A 22,703-nucleotide genomic window follows, 5' to 3' on the forward strand; every position below is an offset into this window, starting at 1 on the left:
AAGGGTTTAGGTTTATTTATTAAAAAAGTCCTTAAATGTTCATTTTTTACAGTTAACCCTGAATCTGTATGTCAACCTCTTACATCACTATTGGCACTTACAGGTAAAACACTTAAACACTGTAAATATGATTTGTTGCAGTGCACGACAAAAAGTAATTTTCTTCAGGTCATTTTCAATCTAAATGTAACTTAAAATCTCATAGTTCTAATACATACTCTGCTGTTTCTGCATTTTATTATTTCCAATTAACTTAAAGGATCATTTTCTGAGACACTCTTAAATACCAAGTAAATATTTTGCGCAAAAAAACAAAACAAAAAAAGTTAGACAGGCCCACTGGGCTAAAAATTGATCAGCCGCCCCTGCCTTTCTACACCCCTAATCTAATTAACCAACGAATGCAGAGAAGCTGACTGTTTCTCTGACTGTTTTGGGTTACATTTACAGAATGTTTACTGGCTATCAAGTAAGACCAAGGATGGATGTTTTTCAACCCACTAGGCATTCTGGTTTGAAAGAGCACTTCACTCATATTTGGTCAGTTCAAGGATTAGAATAGTTCTATAACATGGTTTATGGGAGACTGATAAACATTTAAATCAAGTACCTCTACAGTAACCATCTTTCACTCCCTTTCCATTTTCCCTCGCTCCTGGACTCAGGCAACAACATCCAACGTGACATTGTGTCTTCTTCATACAGTACCAACTCATTTAGTGGCTTTGGAGACTGTGAGAGCACTGTGACTGTTTCTATAACACATTAAAGTGCAGCCTGTGCTGTGCATGACCTGTATCAGGAGGAGGGGTGCATTACAAAGGGAACTCGTCTCTGAAGAACAAAACAGACCCCTGTGGAGATGAGTGGTCCGAGAGTTTCAAAGGGAATATTGAGGGTGTTGGTCTAATGTTTAAACGGAACCTCTGATGTTGGCTTAATGTTGAAACCTCTGATGTTGGCCTAGTTTTGAAACTCCTCATTGGGTATTTAAAGCCCTCTCATTGTTAACAGAACACAATCAAATTGGAAACTGCTCAGAAGGGGGAATCATAGGGAGTCAACATGGGCACTGGCAGTCGAGTCCAGTCAAAAGCTTTGCCAGGATCCAAAATGGCAGCCCATTGGGTGTCTGCTTTGTAGCTGTGCTAGAAGAAAAGTTGACTGTTGTTGATGAAAAGTTTCCATCATCAGTAAGTGTAAGTGTATCTGGAAAGTGGCGTGTCTTCCATCAAGTCATCCTGGACAGGAAGACAAAACAAGAGAGTCATAATGTTGCCAAACACTATATCACTTCAAATAAATTGAAATCATATATCTCACATGAACAAAGTGTCATGCCACAGAAGACCTGAATCTAACATGATAAGTATAGTATGGTCACCATAGGTAGATCCTGCAGCCGGTGGAAGTCCGGGTGGTCGGTTCGTTGGCGGAACTTGAGGAAGAGGATGACAGAGACTACGGCTGTGGTGACAATGAAGACAGAGACCAGGCCAGCCAGCACAGGGTCCAGAGGAGAGTGGAGATGTGGCCCTTTGTCTGGAACAACATGTTAACTGATTGATTTATTGATTGTCTAATTAGTTGTGTAATTTGTTAACTGGATAATGAGTGAACAATTTGATTGATTAATTGGTATATTATCATCTTACCCTCATCTCCAACATTGAGCTCCGATGGAACCTCCTGTTGAGGTGGGCTGACAGGGATGTGGACTGGGGCAGAGGTCTGGGGGTGCTCCATGGTGAGGGGTTGGGTTGGGGAAGGGATCAGGGCAAGGGTGCTGGGTTGGACAGAGGACTGGATCGGTATTAAAACATGGGATGGAAGTAGGTTGGTATCTAAGGCAGGAGGAGTAGAGGTGGTGAGGTGGCCTCCAGCGAAACCAGGGTGGGTAGTGCCCCCTAGGGTGGATGGGTGGCTAGTAGTGTCCCCTAGGTTGGAGGGGTGGCTAGTAGTGTCCCCTAGGATGGAGGGCAGTCCTGCAGGGGAGGTGCTCTTCACAGGGGATGAGGAGGAGGAGCCATCTGGAACGGCTGAGTGATAATCACATAGAAATATAATTACAACAGTATTACATACAGACAGTATTACACACTGTATATACAGTATCTCAATGGAAGTAACAGATAAGGGTTCTGCAATGAGTCTTTTTTTCATTTACCATCATTACTGCTTCTCCTAAATGAGGTTATACTCTTGTTATTTGAAAGCAAAAGGAGGAGAATGAGAGAGACAGATATATTGAAATCTGGATGGTATTATGTCATATTGTGTGTTTGTCAGGCAGAAGAGGCATCAGACACAGCAGACTCGCTCAGCATTGACAGAGATAGTTATATTTGTTAAAACGATACCTCCTACATCAGGTTGCCACATCCCCCTCTATACCGCTCAACACCCCTCTACTCCCTGTTGCCAAGGCACACAGGTAGCCAGGCCCAGGGCATACCATGATAGAAGGGAAAGATGGAGCCTTTCTATTCCCCTGGTAAGCTGTTTGATGGTGGGTGGAGCCTGAGGCAAGCTTCTGTGTTTGCAAACAAGCAGCTTTTGCAGAATGCGGCTGTCTATGTTCAGACTGAACACTATATAAACAAGCTACCAGCTGAGTGGTGGCTGAGAGAAAGTCACAGAGTAATATAATTACTATAGTATTACATAGACAGGACTACCTCAGGGTAACCATGGGGAATATAGACAGGCTTAATGACGCTGATAGAAGTGAAATATCCTTTGGGTTACAGTACCTGCGAGAGTGGCATTGTCTTGGGTGGTGGTAACAGTGTTGACTGTGTGTGCAGCTGGAGACTTGGTCATCTGATTGGTCACAGCCATGTCATCGCTGTCACCAGCATCTGTAACAGAATCTGATTGGTGCAGCTTGTCGCTGTTGGTAACAGCTGGTTTGGTTGGGGCTCTATCCGCTTGGTCTGGTGAGGTCTGATTGGCAGGACCTGGCTCTGGCCTCGGATCCCCATCTTCATTGATAATTGGGAGGGCTTGGGATGCAGTAGACACGTCCTCACGCTGGAGGCTAACTGGGATGAAGACAGGGGGCAAAGCAGTACTCTGGCCTACAAGAAAATAATGATGATGTCGCTGTATAAATATAATGTCCTGGTTCTCCATGTTGTTGTGAATAGATGAATTACTGATACTGGTAGACATTACAAAAGCATGACTGGGAAATACATATTTATTGATTATTTTTCCTTTCCACTTAACCTGAGCAGGAAGAACTCAGGGCTCTGGTCATGATTGTTGGCATTTTCATGTATGTCTAGTGTATGTTCAAATGCCATTGAATTGTTCATTGTTTAAGAATATTGAGTGTTGAATAGTTAATGTGTCAGTGGCCTGTAGCACTGTGGTGTTATATAATTAGGCATCCGTGGCTATTGCTGAGAGGGGGTACATCATTTCATCTTCCATTCTTATCAGCAATACTAATTGATCTGCTGTTGATCATGTCATATGATATACTTATGTTATGAAATATTCATAATAAGAGCAGTTGGCAAACAATCCAAATGCAATAGGCTATACAAAAACATGTTTTCATAGGCTTACTGGAATATGAGACTATAGTACTGAACGAGTATGTATTTAAATAAGAATGCAATACTCACAAGAATAACTGATTAAGTATATCAAGCAGGGTTAGGTTAAATTCCAATTTAATTTGAAATTCCAATTATATTATTGAATTCACTAATGAATTGAAATTGAATTTTAATTGTAAACACATTTAATCTTTGGAATTGAATTGGAATTCAATATTTGTACATTTCCCAGTTAATGGAATTAATCCACTTAGTATAACAAATTTGACTACAGGATTTGTTTTAAATAATTTAAACTTGAATTTCTATATTTCCATTATAGCGAGGCTGTCTGAACAGTGAAATGATCAGCCTCAAACCCTGAGGGAATTGAATTCAAATTTGTGGAATTGTTTTGTTCATAATATTGAATTAGGAATGGAATTAATGGAATTTACCTAATATTGGAATTGAATTATCTCTGAATTCAAAGACTGTCCTGGAATTTGAATTTAATTAAATTTACAGGGAGAAGTAATACAATTAGAATAGAATTGAACCCCAACCCTGATATCAAGCAAAAGATCAGGCAAAATATGTTGAGAAATTCAAAGAATGTTCCTATTGGCCTCTTATGTCAATAAAAATATCCTTACCTATAATAACCTCATAATAACCCGCACTGACAGGTAGCCCTAGTGTATGACCAGTCGATAAACACTGCCAAATTAAATTGGTAACATTACATTTACGTTTAGCCTACATTATACAAATTGTCATCAGAATATCAGAATAACTATCTTCAGAATATTTTGTGATGATAAAGTAAACTGAATGACAAGCACAAAATATATATTCTCAGCGGGCTGTCTATTCTAAACACAGCACACACACCGACACCTACCCTTTGTCTGCGATGATCTGGTAAGGATCACCAAAGCACAAACCACTAGATGCATTTCAATGTTCATTTCATGTGCCGCTTTCGTGGATACGATGATAAAACGTTCAACGGCTTTTAACGTCCGTTCTCTTATTTGCTAGAGCGTATTATTTGCTGCTCTTTCGGTTGGTTATCTGACAGAGAACAGCATTGCTAAAAATACAGAAGGGTCTGGCATTAGAGGATATGAAAGAAGGGGTGGGGTTGAAATGCCTGTATGACGCGCGGTGCGCAATGTTGGACTAACGCACAGCGCAACACACAAAGTGAGTCTCTTCCCAGCTCCGTCAGGACGATGTCTGTCGATGTTAAAGGCCCACAGTGTGTTATGAATGTGTCACTGTCACGGGCTCACTTCCATTGCTAGCCCGCGACCGCCCTTCCCATTAAAGGGGGGTACGCTGCACCTCAACCAGCTGTCACTGCATGCTTCGTGCGCTCCTCATTGCTCCCTGATTAAAACAAGCATTTCTAGGCATTCCTTTATCAGAAATACTGATAAGCCCTACACAGGTAGAGTTATGGATCTGTTTTAAAGATTCGCTATGTTCTTATGCTTATGAGAAAACTATAAAGACCAACATTTCCCTCTTAAACATTTCCAGAATTAGCCTAATCTGCCAACAGAGGTCAGTGTTTCAATATGCTCCTGTCATACGTTGCTAGACCTCTGGTTTGTGGTCAGCACTACGGTCAGCACAGGTGTCAGTCACAAAAGGACAATGAATGCTGAATCCGTTAACGACAACTAACTTTTAACAAGTAGCAGGCTGGCCTTCTGCCAGGGGCCGCCTCTGTTCATCAACAGCACTGTCTGATAGTGGGAGACTTATTAAAGCCCAGGATCGCAGGCAGCAAGCGCAAAAATCTAAGAGCGGACATTAAAAGAAGTGTTCCCATTATAAAGCTTGTCATCTACGGGATGGAGCCCCCTGACAGCTCCGTGCAGAGCCCCGACTTCGTGTCCTTAGAATTAACGGTGGAAAACGTCGAAAAAGTAAGTTGTCCAACTCATACAGTGCGCGACAGAGAAGTGGTTCGTTTTATGCAGTAGGCTACCAACAATGACAGCTCTCATTAAGTCTGAAAGCAGTTTGTTCATCTCAGTCAAGTCTTTCTAAATATCTCATCAGCATTGTGGTTTTATGCGTTGTGACAATGATATTTATTAGGCCTCCATATTATTTCCCAAATAGGCTACACATATGTAGGCCTATTGATTGACAGTTGAAAAAATGCAGACTAATTACAATGGAATTTTGACCTTTAACAAATAGGCTACAGAATAGCTTTTGAATTAATATTTCACAATGGGCAGTTCATATGGAGTAAACTAGTTCAATGGGACATAGAGGGAAGGGGGCTGTTGTAATATGATATCAGTTACACACATACTGTGCTAATTATAACCACCACCATGTGCTTGGGATTAGTTGCCATTAGCAACAGCACTCACTCATGCAGAGTTGGCCATCCTGTGTGCTTTTGAGGCTCCCCTCTTACATTCCTTATCAGTGGCAGTCATGCCTTCAAGGACACATTGTATGATAAGGACTCCGGTCACTTTTTAATTTCTCTCCCTATTGTAAATTAAATTAATTGAATTGGAAATGTCCTCTCCTCCCTCCTCTAGGCCCTCCAGCAACTGTACTATGACCCGGACATGGAGCATAAGAATGTGGCCCAGAAGTGGCTGACTCAGGCCCAGACCTCCCGTCAGGCCTGGCAGTTCTGCTGGCCTCTGCTCAGCCCAGACAAGGTCCGCTCCACAGCCCCATCCTACAAACTCCCCTGTACTTTCTACAGACTCTGTTGTGTAGTAATCATTCCTTTCCTGCTTGTATTTCACTCCATGACGACACTCATAATAACCCTGTAGAACGCTGTATTCTTGTTTTACTATTACACCATTGTCAAAACAGCTTCCTGAGATCCAGTTCTTTGGCGCCAGCACCCTTCACACCAAGATCTCCTGTCACTGGGCCGACCTCCCCACAGACCAACACCAGACACTGAGGATGCAGCTCCTTTCCCACATCTCCCACTTCTCCTCTGGGCCAAAGATGGTGCTGACCAGGCTGTGTGTGGCCCTGGCCTCCCTGGCCCTCCACACCATGCCCCAGGGTTGGCCCCAGGCTGTGGCTGACATGGTCAGGGTCTACCAGCCAGAAAAGGCTGGGGATCAGGGCGGAAGTCAGGGTGGGGCTGGGGTTGGTGGAGGAGGTGGGGCAGAGGAGGAAGTGAACGCCCACGCACACTGCCTGGCCCTGCTGGAGCTCCTCACCGTGCTGCCAGAAGAATTCCAGAGCTGCCGGCTGCCCCAGGCCCGTCGTGCCCAGCTGAGAGAGGCCCTGGCTGGGGAGTGGACGGCGGTATGTCCCCTGCTGCGCCAGCTGCTCCAGAGACAGGAGGGCAACAGCCAGGTGAAGGAGCGGGCCCTACGGTGCTTGTCTAGCTGGGTGGGACTGGATGTTCCTCTGCATGGGGAGAGCGAGGGGCTGCTGCAGGACTGTTTTGCTGCTCTGTCAGACCCAGAGCTGTTTGACACTGCCGTGGAGACCATTGTCAGCTCTATATCCCAACCTGACTGCCAGAGGTGAGATTGACACACACACATTGACAGACAGGCAGACAAACACACACACACACACACACACATAGAGCACTTTGATAATGAGTTGTGTTGAGACGCATTGTATTGACTCAGCATACATTTGTGTGTGTGTGTGTGTGTGTGTGTGTGCATGTGTTCAGATACACTGATGCTCTGGTGAACTTGATGCCCCTGGTGCTGGGTCTCCATGACCAGCTGAAAGCCGCAGCGAGGGACGGAGACATGGAGACCTCCCATGGTATCTGTCGCATCGCTGTCGCTCTGGGGGAAACACACTCCAGGTACACATACCTTTAGGTTAGGGCTTGGGCTATGTTACTAGATAGTTAGTTTGCTAACTATCTAACTAAAGTTTGCTGATACTTAGTTGAACATCTATGAACCATCTGTGGTGTTAGTATTAAGTGATAACCAGTTTTCTTGGCTCATTATGGACCTGTTTCACCTCATCTCCCTGGGTGTGACTTTGTGGAACAGGACTCTTCTGGAACAGGTGGAACACTGGCAGGGATACCTAGCCCTAGTCAAAATGATCCTGTTCTGTACTGGCATCCCTGGGCACTACCCAGTCAACGAGACCACCAGCTCCCTCACACTCACCTTCTGGTACACTCTGCAGGTATGTACCCTACACCCTAACCCCTACACCCTAATCCTGGACACTATCCAGTAAACAAGACCACCAGCTCCTTCACCTTTTGGTACACTGCAGGTATTGGTGAAGGGTTTGGGTTAGGGTTAGTGGTAAAACCTACAGTGCTGGAGAGGAAGTACCTCATCTGTACATTGTAGCATGGTCACTTTCTGATGTATACTTCCTGTGGTTCCAGGATGACATCCTGTCATTTGAGGAGGACAAGCAGGTAGTTTACCTGCAGGTCTACAGACCAGTCTACTTCCAGCTGGTGGACGTTCTGCTCCACAAGGCCCACTTCCCCTCAGAGCAGGACTATACTTCCTGGTCCTCAGATGACAAGGAGCAGTTCAGGATCTACAGGTAAACAGGAAGTCTACTTCTACAGAAGGGATGGGAGTTGTAGTCCTTGGAGAAGCTCTTTGATTTTCACTTGAGATTTTACATTATTTGACCCAAGATTTTGTTGTACGATGTATGTTATGCTTTATCTAACACTAGTTTCTAGTCGACAGATCTGTTGAATGTTTTTACCAAAGTATTTCATTTTGAATAGAGCAGAGTGCCCAGGGAAAATTGTGATTATACTGCATGTGTGTTTTGTGTGGTAGAGTCGACATATCAGACACTCTGATGTATGTGTACGAGATCCTGGGGGCGGAGCTTCTCAGTAACCTCTATGATAGACTGGGCCGACTGCTGATGGACACGGAGAGACCGACAGCATGGCAGGTCAGTTCAAACACCAATTTACATAAATACAGTGATCATACAACGGGTCACACATACAAAGACATACACTACCGTTCAAAGGTTTGGGGTCACTTAGAAATGTCCTTGTTTTTGAAAGAAAAGCAACAAAAAATATCCATTAAAATAACATCAAATTTATCAGAAATACAGTGTAGACATTGTTAATGTTGTAAATGACTATTGTAGCTGGAAACGGCTGATTTTGAATAGAATATATACATAGACGTACAGAGGCCCATTATCAGCAACCATCACTCCTGTGTTCCAATGGCATGTTGTGTTAGCTAATCCAAGTTTATAATTTTAAAAGGCTAATTGATCATTAGAAAACCCTTTTGCAATTATGTTAGGACAGCTGAAAACTGTTGTTCTGATTAAAGAAGCAATAAAACTGGCCTTCTTTAGACTAGTTGAGTATCTGGAGCATCAGCATTTGTGGGTTTGATTACAGGCTCAAAATGGCCAGAAACAAATAACTTTCTTCTGTAACTCGTCAGTATTCTTCTATTCTTGTTCTGAAAAATGAAGGCTATTCCATGCGAGGAATTGCCAAGAAACTGAAGATCTCGTACAACGCTGTGTACTACTCTCTTCACAGAACAGAGCAAACTGTCTCTAACCAGAATAGAAAGAGGAGTGGGAGGCCCCGGTGCACAACTGAGCAAGAGGACAAGTACATTAGAGTGTCTAGTTTGAGAAACAGACGCCTCACAAGTCCTCAACTGGCAGTTTCATTAAATAGTACCCGCAAAACACCAGTCTCAACGTCAACAGTGAAGAGGTGACTGCGGAATGCTGGCCTTCTAGGCAGAGTTGCAAAGAAAACGCCATATCTCAGACTGGCCAATAAAATAAAAGATTAATATGGGCGAAAGAACACTGGACACTGGACAGGAACTCTACCTAGAAGGCCAGCATCCCGGAGTCGCCTCTTCACTGTTGACGTTGAGACTGAGGGTTTTCTAATGATCAATTAGTCTTTTAAAATGATAAACTTGGATTAGCTAACACAACGTGCCATTGGAACACAGGAGTGATGTTTGCTGATAATGGGCCTCTGTACACATAAGTAGATATTCCATAAAAAATCAGCAGTTTCCAGCTACAATAGTCATTTACAACATTAACAATGTCTACACTGTATTTCTGATCAATTTGATGTTATTTTAATAGACAAAAACAAGGACATTTCTAAGTGACACCAAACATTTGAACGGTAGTGAATGTATACGTCCCAAAGCTATTTTGTCATGTTTCTTCCTGTGTGACTCTATCTCATCAAGCTACCATCTCAGGAAAAAACTTCAAACTGTAACCAGTGCCTGCAACCTGGATCAGGTTGTCAGTCAACCTAGCAGGGTAGTTACAAACAGCACAGGAATTAAATCATCAAATCATCATGTATTGATCACATATTTACTAATGCTACAGATATTTGCTTTAAAGCAGTATCCAGATCCATAGTATGCAGTGATCACAATATAAGAACCATATCTAGGAAAACCAAAGTTCCAAAGTCTGGGCCTAATATATAAGTGGTCATACACAAAGTTTTGTAGTGATTCATATGTTGATGATGTATTTGCTGGTCTGTGGTGTGTAATGAGCAGCAACCAGATGCTGCACTTGACACATTTATGAAACGACTTATTCCAGTTACTAATAAGCACGCACCCATTAAGAAAATTACTGTAAAAGACTGTAAAAAATCCCCTTGGAGGAATTGATGGCAATGCCCAACTGATTGGCAAACGTACTGCAAATTAAGAAATCATGTGACTAAACTAAATAAAAAGAAACTACACTATGAAACAAATATAAATTATATAAAGAATGATAGTAAATAGCTTTGGGGCCAACTCGGCTCCTAAAGCCAACTCGGCTCCTTCACTCATTGAATCAGATGGCTCATTCATCACAAAGCCCACTGATATTACAAACTACTTTATTTACTTTTTCATTGGCAAGATAAGCAAACTTAGGGATGACATGCCAGCAACAAACCTTGACACTACACATCCAAGTATATCAGACCAAATTATGAAAGACAAGAATTGTACTTTTGAAATCTGTGAAGTCAGTGTGGAAGCAGTGAAAAAATTATTGTTGTCTATCAACAATGACAAGCCACCGGGGTCTGACAATCTGGATGGAAAATGACTGAGGATAATAGCAGAAGATATTGCCACTCCTATTTGACACATCTTCAATTTAAGACTACTAGAGAGCGTGTACCCTCAGGCCTGGAGGGAAGCTAAAGTCATTCCGCTACCCAAGAATAGTAAAGCCCCCTTTACTGGCTCAAATAGCCGACCAATCAGCCTGTTACCAACCCTTAGTAAACTTCTGGAAAGAATTGTGTTTGACCAGATAAAATGCTATTTCACAGTAAACAAATGGATAACAGAATTTCAGCATACTTATAGGGAATGACACTCAACGAGCACAGCACTTACACAAATGACGGCTGATTGGCTGAGAGAAATTGATGATAAAATTATTGTGGCGGCTGTCTTGTTAGACTTCAGTGCAGCTTTTGACATTATCGATCATGGTCTGCTGCTGGAAAAATGTATGTGTTATGGCTTTACACCCTCTGCTATAATGTGGATAAAGAGTTACTTGTCTAACAGAACACAGAAGGTGTTCTTTAATGGAAGCCTCACGAATATAATCCAGTTAGAATCAGGAATTCCCCAGGGTAGCGGTTTAGGCCTCTTGCTTTTTCAATTTTTACTAACAACATGCCACTGACTTTGAGTAAAGCCAGAGTGTCTATGTATGCGGATGACTCAACACTATACACGTCAGCTACTACAGCGACTACAATTACTGCAACACTCAACAAAGAGCTGCAGTTAGTTTCAGAGTGGGTGGCAAGGAATAAGTTAGCCCTAAATATTTTTAAAACTAAAAGCATTGTATTTGGAACAAAACACTCACAAAACCCTAAACCTAAACTAAATCTTGTAATAGATCATGTGGAAATTGAGCAAGTTGAGATGACTAAACTGCTTGGAGTAACCCTAGATTGTAAATGGTCAAACCATATTCATGCAGTACAAGCTAAGATGAGGAGAAGTCTGTCTATAATAAAGTGTTGCTCTGCCTTCTTAACAACACTATCAACAAGGCAGGTCCTACAGGCCCTAGTTTTGTCGCACCTTGACTACTGTTCAGTCGTGTGGTCAGGTGCCACAAAAAAGTACTTAGGAAAATTGCAATTGGCTCAGTGCTGCCCCGTGGATGTACACTATGGATGAGAGCTGGATGAGAGCTACTATTAATAATATGCATGTCAATCTCTTCTGTCTGAAAGTGGAGGAGAGATTGACTTTATCACTACTTTTATTTATGAGATGCATGTTCAATACACCGAGCTGTCTGTCTAAACTACTGGCACACAGCTCGGACACCCATACATACCCCACAAAACATTCCACAAGAGGTCTCTTCACAGTCCCCAAGTCCAGAACAGACAATGGGAGGCACATAGTAATAAACCCAGCAAAAATAGAAACGTCCTCTCACTGTCAACTGCGTTTATTTAGAGCAAACAGCAAACTTAACTTCTTGATGCACCCATCCCGTTAGCGGGATCATTTTCGTCAACATCCGCTGAATTGCAGAGCGCTAAATTCAAATTAAATTACTACAAATATTTAATTTTCATGAAATCACAAGTGCAATATAGCAAAACACAGCTTAGCTTGTTGTTAATCCACCTGGCATGTCAGATGTCAATAAAGCTTTTTGGCGAAAGCATACCAGGCGTTTATGTAAGGCCATCTCTCTCAGTAGACAAAATATTACAAACAGCTAGCAGCCAAGTAGATTGGTCACGAAAGTCAGAAAAACAATAAATTAAATCGCTTACTTTTAATGATCTTCGGATGTTTGCACTCACGAGACTCTCAGTTACACAATAAATGTTCCTTTTGTTCCATAAAGATGATTTTATATCCAAAATACCTCCATTTGGTTGGCGCGTTATGTTCAGAAATCTACAGGCTAGAGCGGTCACGACATCGCAGACGAAAATTCCAAATAGTATCCGTAAAGTTCGTAAAACACGTAAAACTTTTTCTATAATCAATCCTCAGGTTGTTTTTACAATATATAATTGATTATATATCAACCGGGACTGTAGCTTCTTCAATAGGAGAGAGAGAGAAATGTCTTCTCCAAGCTGTTGCGCACGCAAAACGCTGCTGGCACCCAGCCATCCACTGACGCAATGTGATCTTTCTCGCTCATTTTTCCAAATAAAAGCCTGAAACTATGTCTAAAGACTGTTCACACCATGGGGTAGCCATAGGAAAATGAATCTGGTTGATAACCCTTTAAATGGAGCGACGGCAGGCAATGGAACAGAGAGCTTTCAGGAAAAACAGCACTTCCGGGTTGGATTTTTCTCAGGTTTTCGCCTGCAATATCAGTTCTGTTATACTCACAGACAATATTCTGACAGTTTTGGAAACCTTAGAGTGTTTTCTATCCTAATCTGACAATTATATGCATATTCTAGATTCTGGGCCTGAGAAATAGGCAGTTTAATTTGGGTACATATTTCATCCAAACATCAAAATACTGCCCTCTACACTCAACAGGTTTAACGTAAATATTTGTATGACCATAACAAGACTCAACAACTGAAACATAAACTGAACAAGTTCCACAGACATGTGACTAACATACATGGAATAATGTGTCCCTGAACAAAAGGGTGTCAAAATCAAAAATAACAGTCAGTATCCGGTGTGGCCACCAGCTGCATTAAGTACTGCAGTGCATCTCCTCCTCATGGACTGCACCAGATTTGCCAGTTCTTGATGTGAGATGTTACCCCACTCTTCCACGAAGGCACCTGCAAGTTCCCTGACATTTCTGGGGGGAATGGCCCTAGCCCTCACCGATCCAACAGGTCCCAGACGTGCTCAATGGGATTGAGATCCGGGCTCTTTGCTGGCCATGGCAGAACACTGACATTCCTGTCTTGCAGGAAATCATGTACAGAACGAGCAGTATGGCTGGTGACATTGTCATGCTGGAGGTTCATGTAAGGATGAGCCTGCAGGAAGGGTACCACATGATGGAGGAGGATGTCTTCCCTGTAATGCACAGCGTTGAGATTGCCGGCAATGACAACAAGCTCAGTTCGACGATGCTGTGACACACTGCCCCAGACCATGACGAGCCCTCCACCTCCATATCAATCCTGCTCCAGAGTACAGGCCTCGGTGTAACGCTCATTCCTTCAACGATAAACACCATCAACCCTGGTGAGACAAAACCGCAACTTGTCAGTATGTTTTTAACATAAATCTTCAATAATGTTCCAACCGGATATCCCTACCGGCCAAGCCCTCCCTAACCCGGACAACGCTAGGCCAATTGTGCGTCGCCCCACGGACATCCCAGTCGCGGCCGGTTACGACAGAGCCTGGGCTCGAACCCAGGGTCTCTGGTGGCACAGCTGGCGCTGCAGTACAGCGCCCTTAACCACTGCGCCACCCGGGAGGCCCCATATTCTAGCTTTTTATGGCTGAGTAGCAGGCAGTTTACTCTGGGCACCTTATTCATCCAAGCTACTCAATACTGCCCCGTCACCAAGAAGTTAACGCCCGTTCCACAGGTGCATGTTCATTAATTGTTTATGGTCCATTGAACAAGCATGGGAAACAGTGTTTAAAGCCTTTACAATGAAGATCTGTGAAGTTATTTGGATTTTTACGAAGTATCTTTGAAAGACAGAGACGTTTCTATTTTTGCTGAGTTTACATAGAGCCATGACTACATGGAACTCTAGTCCACATCAAGTAACTGACGCAAGCAGTAAAAGTAAAATTAGATTTAAAATACAGATAAAAAAACACCTTATGGAACATCTGGGACTGTGAAGCAATACAAATATTGGCACAGACACATGCATACACACACACAATAACATACGTGCACTATACATACCCATGGATTTAGTACTGTAGATATGTGGTAGTGGTGTAGTAGGGGCCTGAGGGCGCACAGTGTGTTGTGAATGTATTGTAATGTATGTATTGCCTTAATTTTGCTGGACCCGAGGAAGAGTAGCTTCTGCTTTGGCAGCAGCTAATGAGGATCCATAATAAATACAAATCTCACTCTCTAGCTTCCTCTTTCTGGGACATGTTTTCTATTTTTCTTTTGTATTTTTCCAGGACACTGAGGCCCTTCTCTTTGGCTTCCAGGCTATAGCAGAGACCATAGACGTCAACTACTCTGATGTCATCCCAGGCCTCATCGGTCTGATCCCACGGATCAGTATAAGCAACATTCAGCTAGCTGACACCGTCATGTACACTATAGGTGCTAGCCAACATCTTAATCCAGTTGTATTATAGTTTTCTTTGCTACCTTTCTGTTTGTTCTGGCCCTCTTTTCCCTACAATCTCCTTTCCTGTCTTTCTCCCTTTATCTATCTGTCTCTTTCCTTTATATCCCACCCCCTTTCTCTCGCTGTCTAGGTTCTCTAGCGGAGTGGCTGGCGGACCATCCGATGATGTTAGGCAATGTATTACCAATGGTGCTCCAGGGCTTGGTGAAGGCTGAGCTGTCCGTGTCCAGCGTGTCCACTCTGAAGAGAATTTGCAGAGAGTGTCGTCACGACCTCGCCCCTTACATCCATGACATCATGACCGTGTCACAGGTCTTTGTGACAATAAGATTCACAAAGCATGTGGTGATAGATGCAGTGTACTGTAGCTCAAAATATGGTGCGTGGTAACTGTGCTGTCATTCAATGTTGCTTTGGTTCTTTTTTTACACTCACGTAAAGCATTCTCTTCCTTTCACAGGACGTACTGGTCAAAGATATCCACAAGGTCAGTATAAATTCTTGGTCTTTGAAAAAAATGATCACGTTTTAGACTGTTGCTGCAGATTGTTTATTTTCTGTAAATATAGGGATGGAATTTAAAACTATATTTGTGAATCCATGTGTGTGCACAGAGCAGCCAGTGCATGTGGCTGATGCAGGGCCTGGGCTTCCTACTCTCTGCCTTGCCAATGGAGGAGATCCTGGGCAGCCTGACCACCCTCCTCACCCCCCACATCCAGAGGCTAGACACCCTGGCACACCAGGAGGTAAGTACAAGGAAATTATGCGTATACAGTGCACTTGGTCTATGCAACCACCTAAAAGATAGATGTGTTGAGCACAGACTTACAATACAGTAAAATACCATGTAAATAGGTTCCATACTGTGTGTCTCTTTCCTGCCTGTTTTATCCTCCCACCCACTCTTACTGTAACCTTTGCTCCCAATGTATCTCTGTATTCAGTTTTTCTGGATCTAACCATATCCCTCTCCCTTTGTGTAGCCCAGCCCCACTGCCAAGCTGTCTATCATCCACATCCTGGGTATGCTGTCCAGTCTGTTCACTACGCTGGACATCAGCAGGCAGGACGAGGGGTCAGAGGGCACCACCCCAGCTCAGGCCAGGCCCAACCCAGTGAGTCTCCTCCCAACTCTGTCTTCCTCAATTTATTTTGCCTTCTCTCTATCTTTCTACACTCTCCCACCTTCTCTCATTCCCTGACTCTCTCTTTCGCCCTCTCTGTCTCAGAACCTCTCTCACAACCCATAACTACTGTCATCCTGTTTACTTTGTCTGTCAGGTGGTGGTGGTCTTACAGCAGGTCTTCACATTGATCCAGACCATCCTCAGCAAGTGGCTCAGTGACTCAGAAGTGGTGGAGGTAAGTAATATATTCTATATGTACATGAGAATGTTGAAACATTTAAATGGGTCTGTATGTCTATCTGAATATGTACTGTACATAGTCATACTGTTCTTCATTAGCCTGGAATCCGAAGTGAATATTGCTCCATTTCACGATTGTTTAACTTCTGAAGCACTAGTGAAACTAAGTGATATTCAGATTGGATTACAGGCTAGATTCCCACTCTCTCACAGCATGTCTTCTTCCGTAGGCAGTGTGTGGGGTGTTTGAGAGGTCCGTAAAGACCCTCCTCAATGACTTTGCTCCCATGGTACAACAGCTCAGTGAGATGCTGGGACAGATCTACAGCGCCTTCCCACAAGCCTCTGCTCTCGACCTCACACGCCAGGTGGGCCGAAACAGACCAACCATCCAAATCAGATTCAATGCTCCACAGGGTCGGGGTGAATCCCATTTCAACTCAGAATGATTTACTACATTTCATTGAAAAGACCCCATTTAAAACAATAGCTGAATGGATATAGTCACTGATAGCTTGCCTTACACTTTTTAAATGTGCCCACAATGATTTCTATGAATTACTGGATCTCTTTCATTCTAGATGGTCCACATATTTGCAGGTGAGAAAGATCATTTCAGCCCCATCCAGGCCCTTATTGAGCTGGTCACATCCACCACCCTCTCTATCTTCCAGCAAGGTAAGAGAAAGTAAATTGAGATTTGATTCTCACATCATCTTCCAAGTACAGTTGAAGTCGAAAGTTTACATACACTTAGGTTGGAGTCATTAAAACTAGTTTTTCAACCACTCCACACATTTCTTGTTAACAAACTATAGTTTTGGCAAGTTGGTTAGGACATCTACTTTGTGCATGACACAAGTCATTTTTCCAACAATTGTTTACAGACAGATTATTTTACTTATAATTCACTGTATCACAATTCCAGTGGATCAGAAGTTTACATACACTAAGTTGACTGTGCCTTTAAAAAGCTTGGAAAATTCCAGAAAATGATGTCATGGCTTTAGAAGCTTCTGATAGGTTAACTGACATAATTTGAGTCAATTAGAGGTGTACCTGTGGATGTATTTCAAGGCCGACCTTCAAACTCAGTGCCTCTTTGCTTGACATCATGGGAAAATCAAAAGAAATCAGCCAAGACCTCAGAAAAAAAATTGTAGACCTCCACAAGTCTGCTTCATCCTTGGGAGCAATTTCCAAACGCCTGAAGGTACCACGTTCATCTGTACAAACAATAGTACACACGTATAAACACCGTGGGACCACGCAGCCAACATACCGCTTAGGAAGGAGACGCATTCTGTCTCCTAGAGATGAATGTACTTTGGTGTGAAAAGTGCAAATCAATCCCAGAACAACAGCAAAGGACCTTGTGAAGATGCTGGAGGAAACCGGTACAAAAATATCTATATCCACAGTAAAACGAGTCCTATATCAACATAACCTGAAAGGCCACTCAGCAAAGAAGAAGCAACTGCTCCAAAACCGCCATAAAAAAGCCAGACTACGGTTTGCAACTGCACATGGGGACAAAGATTGTACTTTTTGGAGAAATGTCCTCTGGTCTGATGAAACAAAAATAGAACTGTTTGGCCATAAAGACCCTCGTTATGTTTGGAGGAAAAGGGGGGAGGCTTGCAAGCCGAAGAAAACCATCCCAACCATGAAGCACGGCCATGGCAGCATCATGTTGTGGGGGTGCTTTGCTGTAGGATGGACTGGTGCACTTCACAAAATAGATGGCATCATGAGGTGGAAAATTATGTGGATATATTGAAGCAACATCTCAAGACATCAGTCGAAGTTAAAGCTTGGTTGCAAATGGGTCTTCCAAATGGACAATGACCCCAAGCATACTTCCAAAGTTGTGGCAAAATGGCTTAAGGACAACAAAGTCAAGGCATTGGAGTGGCCATCACAAAACCCTGACCTCAATCCCAGCGTGTGCGAGCAAGGAGGCCTACAAATCTAACTCAGTTACACCAGCTCTGTCAGGAGGAATGGGCCAAAATTCACTCAACTTATTGTGGGAAGCTTGTGGAAGGCTACTCGAAACGTTTGACCAAAGTTAAGCAATTTAAAAGCAATGCTGCCAAATACTAATTGAGTGTATGTAAACTTCTGACCTACCTGAAAGAAATAAAAGCTGAATTAAATAATTATCTCTACTATTATTCTGACATTTCACATTCTTAAAATAAAGTGGCGATCCTAATTGACCTAAGACAGGGAATTCTTACTAAGTTTAAATGTCAGTAATTGTAAAAAAAAAAAAAATTATGTATTTTGCTAAGGTGTATGTAATATTCTGACTTCAAATGTATTTCCTATTTGACATCTTTTTGTGTGTTCTCTATTCCATCAATTTTTCAGGCCCAAGGGAACATCCTGATATTGTTGAGTCATTCATGCAACTCCATGCCCAGGTCTGTCTTATTTTTATAGTCCGCTTCTCTGTCTCAGAGATTACATTCTGGATAAATATTTGTGTACCTATGTGTGTGTATCTTTAGCATAATTTATACCTGGCTCTAACATGTGTCCTTTGTCCTGATCTAGTCCACATTCCAATTGAACCCACGTTTTTGACAGGTGTATATGATCACAATCAGATCACCATGCATATTTCAATCATCTACACCTGTCAAATAATGTGGACACAATCAGAATGTGGACAAGATCAGGACAAAGGACGCATGTTACAACCAGGTAAAAAGGGGGCTTATGTGTGTGTTGTTGACTCCATAGGCCCTCAAAAGGAAGCCTGACCTCTACCTGTCTGACCATCAAGATGTAAAGGCTCTATTCTACTGCGGTGAGAGACTTTGCCATGTAACCCACACTGTATTTCCAAGTGCACTGTAATGTGGCAGGTGTATACAACTGGTTCTGCACCAACTCTTTTTCAGGGGTCCTGTCACTCAAGTTCCCGGAGACGCCTACAACGAAGTCAGCCTGTATGTTCTTTGTAAGTTAAGTAGGTGCGATGATGACACATTACCAATCACTTCACAAGTAACTTTACCTCTTGTACTAACTCATGACTGGAAGTCATAACCAGGGGTGCACACTGCTGAGGGCCCAAAAAGGTTACACTTTTTTTTCACTGAAACATGAAAAAAATCCCTGCTAGGGAGAAATGCAGGTTTTAACTAATTAAACAACAAATAATATGATCTACATGATCAGTCTCTGTGTGTAAAATAAAAAGTGGTTCATGTGAACCTAACTCAGAGCTAAAAAATGTAAAGAAAGAAATCCAATGTTATTTGTTGCCTAGACTTTACTGCAAATGACACTCAAGTCTTGAGAAAAAAAACAATACACTAATATTGCAGTTAGCCATGACAGCCTTTATAATAGAATGTTTGTGACCACACACATAAATATTGCACTTGGGAAAAAAACACCTTATAGTAGAAATAGAATGAGACAAACAGGCATTCTATTTTTGCTCTATTATAGTGGCCACTATAGACATCGATCAAGTGCACAAGGCTACATGTGTGCAAAAATAACGTTCACTGAGTAAACCCCCCCCCCCCCCCCCCCACACACACACACGTATTACTGTCAAGTTCAACACAACAAAAGCAATATCTTTGGGCTACACATTGTACACCTTCTGCCTGTGGACATCTGTTCTACAATGTGCTAGCAGAGCATGCTAACCCTATGTTGGCATAATTGATCTCTTTCAGGCAGTGTACACCTGGCATACCCCTTTAATCCACTGACTGAAAAAGTGAGTGGTGTTCCTTTCACCTCTATGGTGGCATCCAGTCTAAGCCAGGCCCAGGCCCAGCTCCACTTCATCCCTGAATCCACTTGTTTAACAAGCAACACCTCATTTTCAGGGGCAGCAGGTAGCCTAGTGGGTAGTGTTGAACCGAAAGGTTGCTGGATCGAATCCCCGAGCTGACAAGGTAAAAATCTGTCGTTCTGCCCCTGAACAAGGCAATTAACCCCCTGTTTCCCGGTTGGCCATCATTGTAAATAAGAATTTGTTCTTAACTGACTTGCCTAGTTAAATAAATGTTAATTTTTTTATTTTTTATTATTCACCTAATTCTCTCATTCGGAAAATGAACCACATACTTTAGAGGGAAAACATCAGTTCACATATAGTTCATTAGCCAGTTAACATTTCACACAGATTGCCAGGGTCCAGTAAGCAACTAACGCGTTATAACTTGAAGAACACCAAGGAGTCGTATACCATTTAATACTACAGCGAATTGGTTAGGTTATTAATGTTAGCGCATCTGATGTTGTAACGTTAGCTGTCTGACTATTAGCCAGCTAATTTCACACCATAAACTCAATTATTTTATCAGTTAAGTTGGCTAATGTTGCTCAAAATTTCTCTGGCTAGCTAACGGAGAATTCAATCCAGCTAGCAAGATACTTAATGCTAACAATACTTGTTCCACCACACTTTCCAAATGGCAGTAGTTTTTCGGTTATAGCTCATGAAATAGCTTCATCACCTTCTCACCCCGTTTCCGTGATCAGGCTTCTCACCTACCTCTTCGTTATCATTCAGGAGACGAGCAAACTGCCTTTCATATGGAGGTACAGGTACCTCCATAATTTCCACTCTCCCGCTGTCTTTCCAGAGCGCAGGCTGATGATGTAACTAGCACATTGGTTGTCTTTTCTCTCTTCAGTCGCGTGCTGCATTCTGTAATGTGAACGATTGGTTGAGCCTCGTCCTACAACCAGTAGTGATCCAAAGCCCCCTCCCAAACTGTTCTCAGATTTATAGAAAGCACGTAGGTCACCTATTTTTGATTAAAAAAGGCGAATATCCCCAAAAGGTGACTACTTTGCATCCCTGCATAACTCCTGTTTATTCTGCACCCCTCCTGTCATAATGTGGCTGTTCCATACATCCTTCCTCCGTACCTCCCCATCAGATGGAGTTGGTCTGTCATTGTGGAGACATCCCTCCTATTGGTCAGGTGCTACAGAGGGACGGGAAGCTTCTCGTCCACACCGTCCTGGAGGTAACCAACTGGTATCTCTGTTAGTGTGTGGGAAAGAAATACCCTCAGGAGTAGGACAAGACTGCAGTCAGTGACTCAGTCCTCCAGACCAGTGGTTCCCAACCAGGGATTCCTGTACTTGGACTATCCACAAGGGGTACTTGAGAAGACTCATGAGACCATAGGCTTACCGGTAAAATGAGGGGGTACACCAGGCAGTCAAATTCAGTTGGTAGTACAGTAACTGAAATAGGTTGGGAACCACTGCTCTAAGCACAATAGTGGCCAATGAATGGGTATAATTATGTTTCAGTCAGTGCTCACCCTTGGGCTTCTTGTTACAACTTTCTCTCCCTCTGTGTCATCACCAGATTGTTGGAAGTCAGTCTCTCTGCTGTCTGACAGAGCACTTCTCTGAGGTGCTTTTCTGTCTGAACAGACATTGCCCTGTGCTGCTGGCCCAGTGGTTGAAGGAAGGACTACGTGTCCCAGGGTTCCCCTCTGCCCAGGTCTCCATGGAGCAGAAGGACACCTTCAGCCAGCAACTCCTCAGGTAGCCTACACATCCATTCATACACTCATTTGGCGTTCCAGGTTCTTTATAGTCACACTGCTCTGACCTTCCGATCTCACCGTGACAGATGAATTTGTCTCTGGAACAGTATCATTATGTAGCAGTCCTCCAAGATGTGCAAACAGCTATGTACCTGTTTGAACCCTTTTCTGATCTATTCAGACAAATCTATCCCATTCACCCTATTTTTCCCAGGGAACAGACAAACAAGCGGCGTGTTAAGGAGATCGTGAAGGAGTTCTCGCTGTTGTGTCGAGGTATGCAGGGCACTACTGGCTACTCAGCAGATTACTAGTGTGGCTGCAGTACTCGCCTTGTCTGACCCAAGACCTGTTCAGGGAAACACAGAGGATTGGAGTCCCCCGACAAGGACTTTGTGTGAATTGTATCAACTTTATGCTGGCGGTGCACTCACATGGCTGCAGTAGTGTGAATTCTGTGGGGGGGTTGAAGTTCCAAGGTAAAACTGTCCCTGTGTTAATGTCATGGGATGTTATTATTGTTATGGCCATGTGAAGAAAGGCATCATGGTTTCTTCAGAAAAGTTATTAACAGTTGTTTGTCTGATCAAGTTATATCCTGCTCTGGACTCTATGGCGTAGGCAGAACAGAGGGAAGAAAACTCTAATCCGGCCCAAAGAGAGCAGTGACAACATTGGGTCATGGTGGGTGATGTGCGTGATACAAACCAACAACTGTTTTGAAGGGTGATACTATCCAATATATATTTTTTAAAGCCAATTTTCACCCAGGTATTTAGTGGGATCTGAGTTATGATCATGTTATAAGCATGTCATGATCATGTTAAGATTGTGTTATAAGGATGTTTTAAGAAAGTTGTAGGGATGTTTAGAAATAATAATAAACAGATCTGAGTCTCTGCAGCTGCTCAGGCAGGCTGAC

At 42.9% G+C, this 22,703-nt stretch overlaps 2 protein-coding genes across 8 annotated transcripts; one reads left to right on the forward strand and one right to left on the reverse strand.

The window, feature by feature from the left end:
• Nucleotides 1–4,682, reverse strand: LOC110530538 (soluble scavenger receptor cysteine-rich domain-containing protein SSC5D). Of its 2 annotated transcripts, XM_021613701.2 has the most exons (5): nucleotides 4,453–4,682; nucleotides 2,754–3,080; nucleotides 1,656–2,039; nucleotides 1,385–1,542; nucleotides 1–1,241 (listed from the first exon to the last, which is right to left on the reverse strand). In XM_021613701.2, the coding sequence occupies exons 1-5, from the start codon at nucleotides 4,517–4,519 to the stop codon at nucleotides 1,191–1,193; spliced, it is 987 nt and encodes a 328-aa protein (XP_021469376.2). In that variant the 5' UTR covers nucleotides 4,520–4,682; the 3' UTR covers nucleotides 1–1,190. The 2 variants fall into 2 exon arrangements, with proteins under 2 accessions (XP_021469376.2, XP_021469375.2); XM_021613700.2 differs by having other exon boundaries at nucleotides 2,754–4,618.
• Nucleotides 4,683–5,143: 461 nt separating this feature from the next.
• Nucleotides 5,144–22,702, forward strand: LOC110530535 (importin-13). 6 transcript variants are annotated; one of them, XM_021613698.2, is made up of 21 exons: nucleotides 5,145–5,488; nucleotides 6,125–6,250; nucleotides 6,414–7,087; nucleotides 7,246–7,386; nucleotides 7,583–7,724; nucleotides 7,936–8,102; nucleotides 8,351–8,471; nucleotides 14,690–14,837; nucleotides 14,996–15,177; nucleotides 15,326–15,352; nucleotides 15,480–15,614; nucleotides 15,852–15,983; nucleotides 16,150–16,230; nucleotides 16,466–16,603; nucleotides 16,817–16,913; nucleotides 18,612–18,664; nucleotides 18,987–19,053; nucleotides 19,148–19,206; nucleotides 21,158–21,247; nucleotides 21,598–21,779; nucleotides 21,996–22,702. In XM_021613698.2, exons 1-21 carry the CDS (start codon nucleotides 5,414–5,416, stop codon nucleotides 22,093–22,095), a joined length of 2,937 nt encoding a protein of 978 aa, XP_021469373.2. In that variant the 5' UTR covers nucleotides 5,145–5,413; the 3' UTR covers nucleotides 22,096–22,702. The 6 variants fall into 6 exon arrangements, 3 of the variants coding, with proteins under 3 accessions (XP_036842086.1, XP_021469373.2, XP_036842085.1); XR_002474546.2 differs by lacking the exon at nucleotides 21,996–22,702 and having other exon boundaries at nucleotides 5,144–5,488; nucleotides 16,836–16,913; nucleotides 21,598–21,752; XM_036986190.1 differs by lacking the exon at nucleotides 21,158–21,247.
• The last annotated feature ends 1 nt before the right edge of the window (nucleotide 22,703 follows it).

This window comes from Oncorhynchus mykiss, chromosome 8, assembly GCF_013265735.2.
Source record: "Oncorhynchus mykiss isolate Arlee chromosome 8, USDA_OmykA_1.1, whole genome shotgun sequence".
NCBI classification, from domain to species: Eukaryota; Metazoa; Chordata; class Actinopteri; order Salmoniformes; family Salmonidae; genus Oncorhynchus; species Oncorhynchus mykiss.